The 6444-nt window shown below is 38.0% G+C and overlaps 2 protein-coding genes across 4 annotated transcripts in view; both read right to left on the reverse strand.

Moving 5' to 3' along the window:
* LOC104716945 (NADPH:adrenodoxin oxidoreductase, mitochondrial-like) lies at nt 272–3733 on the reverse strand. 3 transcript variants are annotated; one of them, XM_010434430.2, is made up of 13 exons: nt 3379–3733; nt 3178–3282; nt 2959–3072; nt 2771–2824; nt 2519–2635; nt 2205–2314; nt 2031–2104; nt 1661–1722; nt 1343–1544; nt 1129–1189; nt 962–1029; nt 720–865; nt 272–643 (listed from the first exon to the last, which is right to left on the reverse strand). In XM_010434430.2, the coding sequence occupies exons 1-13, from the start codon at nt 3499–3501 to the stop codon at nt 419–421; spliced, it is 1461 nt and encodes a 486-aa protein (XP_010432732.1). In that variant the 5' UTR covers nt 3502–3733; the 3' UTR covers nt 272–418. The 3 variants fall into 3 exon arrangements, with proteins under 3 accessions (XP_010432732.1, XP_019086652.1, XP_019086653.1); XM_019231107.1 differs by lacking the exon at nt 3379–3733 and having other exon boundaries at nt 2776–2824; XM_019231108.1 differs by lacking the exons at nt 272–643; nt 720–865; nt 3379–3733 and having other exon boundaries at nt 948–1029; nt 2776–2824.
* Nucleotides 4272–6444, reverse strand: part of LOC104716944 — a gene marked incomplete at its 5' end in the record, with an annotated part of 3430 nt that continues 1257 nt past the window's right edge. Inside the window, 3 exon segments of the mRNA XM_010434427.2 lie at nt 4272–5981; nt 6072–6209; nt 6297–6441. Coding sequence (XP_010432729.2) covers nt 4419–5981; nt 6072–6209; nt 6297–6441 — 1846 coding nt within the window.

Raw genomic sequence — 6444 nt, forward strand, 5'->3', positions numbered from 1 at the left:
TAAATAAAACCAATTAAATTTTAAATTAAGCCAACATATTTTAACTATTTCGCGTTGAAGAATATTATTGTTCTATTATTTTTTTATAGCGGTACAAAAATGAAAGTTAGTTCTAAGGTTTAAAATGTTAGTAAAATCATTTTAAAGGTTCAAAGTGTTAGTAAAATTATTTTAAATGTTTATAGTGTTAGTGAAATTTTCTCGAGGTTTAAAATGCTACTAGTGACACTTTGAAGGTTTAAAACGTGATTTTCCTAATAAACTTCTAAAGTAAACATAATAATAACACATATTATTAAGTGAAACAATATGGAATTGTATTTGAAAAAATGAACAAATACTAGAAAGTAACAATTTTTCGTTTACTAATTACCACACTATGTTGTTGATTTTATTAATCCTACCCAAAAAAAATGATCTAGTTGGCTGCTGCTGCTGCTAAAAGATCCTCCCATGTGACTAACTTTTCTCTGGGTTTGTTTTTCTCACTCCCCATTTGTTTTTCCTTGGCATCGATCTTCTCCCACCCACTAAAATCTACCTTCTTCACCTCTCTCTTTTCCAGCAATTGCATCAGTCCTTTGCTTCCTTCTTTTGAGCTCGTAAAAACACCTTCTTCAATGTCTTCGCTTATTCTACCAACCTGCAACAAACACCATTTTGTCTCCCAGTTAAAGAGCATCAGTTTTCAGTACAGGGTGGAGAAGTTTAATGCTTACCATTTCCTCGGCACAGTATAGGTTTGTGGCAATTATGCCTACTGGTCCTCTTTTGAGCCATCCACATACGTATAAGCCCCGCTCAGTTTGTGATAAGCCTTCTACCGTTTGACTAACCACTCGACCTCTTACATTTGGGACAACACCTTGAAACATGCAATTGGGGAACACAAAAGTTAGAAGAACTAAAAAACCTTTTCTCATAAACATATTAATCAGACCACACTTCTATATTATACCACCTTTCTTGTGATCAAAGGGTAAACCGTTGATTGGAACCGACTTGTAACCAATGGCCTTCAGCACCAAACTGCACAATTGGATATGCTTTCATTTGATTTTTTATGATTATTGGTATAACTGTTACAACAGAAATACACTGAGGACCTTTCATTGAAAAGCATATTACCTGCAGTTAAGATCCTCAAACTCTCCGGTACCAACTGCAAGTTGTTTTCCGCTTCCAGCACCTACAAGTTACAAGAGTTATGGATGAATTATTAGCTAAATACACTATTGTATCCAAGAAAATCACCATTCCATTTTTAGTGTCTCCAATAGCAGCTAATAAATCGACAGAAGAACCATGATACGCCAAAAGATTCACTTAGAGGTGTACTTACTTTCAAGAATGGTTTTTTCCAAGTTTACACCGGAAACGTGGCCCTTTCTTTCATTCGACTCTAAAAACCGGTCAGGTTGGCGAAAGAAAACAAAGTGCAGCTCTCGTTGATCAGGGTCTGATTCAGATGTTCCTGCTGCTGCTGCAGCCTTGGACAGTAATTCATAGATCCTCTTTCTGATTCTACTATTTTTCATTTCTTCCTTCGAAAAAAAAAGAAGAGTGTCAACAAAAGGTTTGTCGAGGTATCAACAATTTCACTAAAATGCAAATAACAGAGTACAGCCTTACTTTAATTGAAAATCAGTAACACAAGTACCTCATCAGCAGGAGTTACAGTCAAGTCAGTCTCCTTTATTCGTATATGCATGTTCTTAATCCCTGCATTATAAAAATATATGCGTAGATATTCATATCAATGAGAAAATAAAAACGGTCAACGGGCAACAAAGCATTAATGATGCAGGTAAACGAAAAGATAGGAAGATCTTGAAAAGAAGTCATCGAAATCAGAGCCATTACGTTATGTTATTATATCACAAAAAAACTGAGAAGGTGATTTTATAATCAGAGCAAATTATAAAACCCGCACACAATTGGTTTTCTTACATTGTTTCTTCTTCAACATTTTTATGGGATCTATCAAAAAGAATCAAAAGCTCAGTATATGATTTAGATATGAATGATACCGAGAACTTCTCGAAGCTCTTTAGCAGTCAATGCTGCTTGAACTGGCCCCCGTCTTCCGACGAGAAACACCTTCCTGACAACATTACAACTTTGTATCAGGGACTATAGTTGGTTGTCAACTATACGAAAGATGGAATACGACAAGAATTAACTAGTTAAGTGGTTAAATGGACCTTATAGAGCTTTCTTCCAGCGCAGATAAAGCATGCCTAGCAATATCAGTTGACGCCAACTCTGTTCTCGGTCTTAAGAGAATCCGAGCAACATCTAGAGCTACATTACCCTAAGATTCGAAGGATCATATGTCAGTCAGAGAGGTCTTGAGAAATGTATTTACTGAAAACTTTTGGCATCAAAGTGTTATTGCTTTATAACATTGTTTCTGGAAACAATTCTAGAATGTGAGACCTCTCAAGTAGAATTATCTGATTCTTAAAATTTAAGACGTCTTTGGCAAAAGGAGGATCGCAAACCATAATTAGAGTACCTGGCCAAGAATGACAGCTGTGTCGGAACTTTTCAAGTCAGGTTTCAAACTGCTGTAGTCGGGATGCCCATTATACCACCAAACGAATTCTCTTGCAGAGTATATGCCACTCAAACTCTACCAAAGTCAACTTTTTAACATCAGAATGGATATCCAACAAGTATAAGCAACCAAAGTCCACCAACTTATGTCAAACACACATTTAAACACCTAATTCCGCAACATAAAAAATACTAATTGTAATGGGCATACCTCACCTGGAATGCCAAGATCTTTGTCACTTTCAGCACCATATGCAAGTACAACCTGAACAAAAACATACATAGCAACAAAACATGATTATATATGTTAAATGTTTAATCTTTCCTCTAGTTCCTACGAATAACATTTGAGCTAATATCAAAATCATACTATAAGAGCATAGGTTAAGGAAGTCTTACAACGTGATACAAATCCCGCAGCTCGGAAAGTAATAAATCCGATCCAAGCTTTACATTCCCATAGAAAGAGCAACGCTCGTGTTGTGCCACTCGTGAGAACTGATTAATAGCAATCTGTGTAGAAAGCATTGTGGTTGAGATTAAGCTCAATGGAAAAACATCCTAATCTCTCTCTCTCTCTCTATAAACAAGATTAAGCTAATCAGTGGTGGTGGTTACCTTAGTTTCAGGATGATCAGGCGCAACACCGGAGCGAACAAGTCCAAAAGGTGTGGGCAACCGATCGATAATATCAACGCGTGCTCCTTCATGCGCCTTCAACAACTAAAAAAAAAACCAGCCATCATCAAAAATCACGAGTTAAGAGTCGTTAATTTCAGAATAATGTTCAAACGAGAGAGAAGAAGTAAGAGAACCAACCTTGTCAGCAGTATAGAAACCAGCAGGTCCACTCCCAACGATGCAAACGTGCAGAGGACGTGAAGAAACCGAGGAGGAGAAGTATCTAGATACCAAATATCGTGCCAGATATCTTCTACTCATTCTCGGAAACTTCGAAAAAAACAGTTATGCTTAGAGAAATCCAACACAAATCTGTTAATGAGATTAGTTGTATACGACTCAATTTTGAGGATTTGAGGAAGATGATAAGATATCCGAAAAAATTAGAAGAAGAAGCAGAAATTAGGGTTTGTGAACGAATTTGGGGATTTCTAGCATACTGTGCAGTTCACGCTGACTTTTTGGCTTTAGAAGGGCCTTCGTTGACCTTAAGAACACTTAAATATACCTCAACGAAATATCATGCGAACCATCAAATTACTCACTAATAAATTTTGTTACTGATTAGATGATTCTAAGATGTGTCCATAACAATGTGTCACTCTCCCAGCTCCAACTAGTATATAACAAACACAAGATAATACATGCAATATGGGACAAAGTACTATGAAGAAGTAAATCAATCATGTGTAGTAAGTAATAGGGATATTTAATCTCAATCTATGTTTTCTAGGCATCAACTGTATAGATAGATATATATATCTAACTTCCTTTAAGCTCTGCAAATCTGGCAGCCAAATCTTCATAGTTTGGTAACTTGGGGTGAACGTGCTTAGCTTCACTGGAACGTTCTGGCTGAAACGAGGCTGCACGGGCAAATGTTTTCCTAGGTAATTCAGATGGCTCCGCCCATTGTTCAGGGGGTAGTGAACGTGACCTGACGGGCTGATAAATCATCTCTTCATCAGATTCTCCTTTTTTTAGATGTTTACGTCTGCTTTTGGATTCTTGTTGCACACCCTNTAGCTCCAACTAGTATATAACAAACCCAAGATAATACATGCAATATGGGACAAAGTACTATGAAGAAGTAAATCAATCATGTGTAGTAAGTAATAGGGATATTTAATCTCAATCTATGTTTTCTAGGCATCAACTGTATAGATAGATATATATATCTAACTTCCTTTAAGCTCTGCAAATCTGGCAGCCAAATCTTCATAGTTTGGTAACTTGGGGTGAACGTGCTTAGCTTCACTGGAACGTTCTGGCTGAAACGAGGCTGCACGGGCAAATGTTTTCCTAGGTAATTCAGATGGCTCCGCCCATTGTTCAGGGGGTAGTGAACGTGACCTGACGGGCTGATAAATCATCTCTTCATCAGATTCTCCTTTTTTTAGATGTTTACGTCTGCTTTTGGATTCTTGTTGCACACCCTTCTTTTCGTAACTTGAAGGCTTCTTACTGTAATGCATGAGAAGTTTATCCATTATCTTTTCCTCACTGTCCTTCTCATCCTCATCAACTAAAACCTGAAGGCCTTTCCTTGAGTTTTCCCTTCTTCCGCTTCTTGTGTGATCACCACCGATTGATTGTACTATGTGTTTTCTTCTACTACTTCGCCGTTTCAGAGATGCATTATCTATGTCATTCACTTGATGATGACCTCCTTCATTTCCCTTCTCTACCCCAGAAACATTCTTGTCAATGTCTGGATGATTTCCATCTTTGCCATCAAAACGAGCCTCAGTGTTCTCTGAAGCTTCAGCTTTTTCATTCCTTCCTTTACTAATAGATTTAACGTACGGAGGTGGAAGGGATTTGTAGAAAGGTGCTTTCATTCTCTCTGTTTCTCGCTCCTCAACTTTCCATGCTGGATTTGCATGATCATGTTCATATCCACCACCATAAACGTTACCACCAGATGGATCTTCTTCCTTGCTCTTTCCCAAAAGAACTGCATTTTCTTTACTCTCCCAACCATTACGGTATCTCGAACCTAGATCGAAAGATTCCGCTCTCTTCGACTTGCTACTTGGCTTCGGAGGTCTTGAGGTATTGTCTTCCACTTTCTGATGTGCATGCTCTTCATTTTTCTCATGTTTATATCCTTGAAAGAAACTCTCTTGTTTAAATCCGATAACTAACTTGCTGTTAGGCTTAAGTTTCTCTGAAGCATTAACCTCTGTTTTCTTATGCGCACCAACTACACCATTTTGATGTCCATTCCCTTGAACATGGTTCTCACGCTTGACCTTCATTACTATAGTGTCACCTTCGTTAAAAATAGGTTGATGTCTTACTCCAGACGGTTCGTGCTTAGATTGTAAATAAGACTCTTTCCTTTCTGGGGCAATAACCTCGGTTTTCTCACGCTTGACCTTCATCACGATAGTGTCACCTTCGTTAAAAATAGGCTGATGTCTTTCTCTCGCAGGTGCTTGCTTAGGTTGCAAATGGAATTCTTTCCTTTCTGCCTTATTGTCCTTGCTTTCTGATCTGGAGGCGTGGCCAACATTATCTGACCTTTCTTTAGATGTTAGCCCATGCTGGTTTACTCTGAGACCATTCTGATAACTTTCTTTATCAGGTCGAAACAAAGGATCTCTTCTTTCTGATGCCTCAGCCGTTTTTCTGTTCAAGCTAAGCCCATTATCAAAACCTTCAAACTCTTCTCTTTTTGGCAAAGCCATGTTTCTGTCTACAGGCTTGTACTTGTCGTAAGTGCTTTTTGGGGTCTCCTGTTAATGTCCAGGAGAGAAATCATAATTCAATCTCTATCCAAATATATCAGTTTATTGTCCACTAACACAAATTACTCATCGTCGTACCTTTACTGAATTCTGTCTCAGAATCCTTTTCTCAAAATCTTTGGAATCCCAACGAATAGAGAACTCCGATGCAACATCTTCCATTAACTTCACTTTCTTCTCCATAGAAAATGGCTTTGATGACATATTCTCAACAAGCTACAAGAGAAACAAGTAAGTGCTTAGTTGTGTATAAGTTTTCCAATGAGTCTAAAGGAGAATTGGGTACACTAGAAAAGCGCTTACCTCTTGGTTAACAAACAATCCAAGTGAATCTGCGTATTTTTCGTGAAACATTTGCCTCAGTTCACGCAGCTCAGGCATCTCAGAAAATCCAGAGGCTGCAAACATTAACGATGACACAGCTTCACGACACTCTTCTGGACATTCCCTG

Source organism: Camelina sativa, chromosome 10 (assembly GCF_000633955.1).
Source record: "Camelina sativa cultivar DH55 chromosome 10, Cs, whole genome shotgun sequence".
In the NCBI taxonomy this organism is placed as follows: Eukaryota; Viridiplantae; Streptophyta; class Magnoliopsida; order Brassicales; family Brassicaceae; genus Camelina; species Camelina sativa.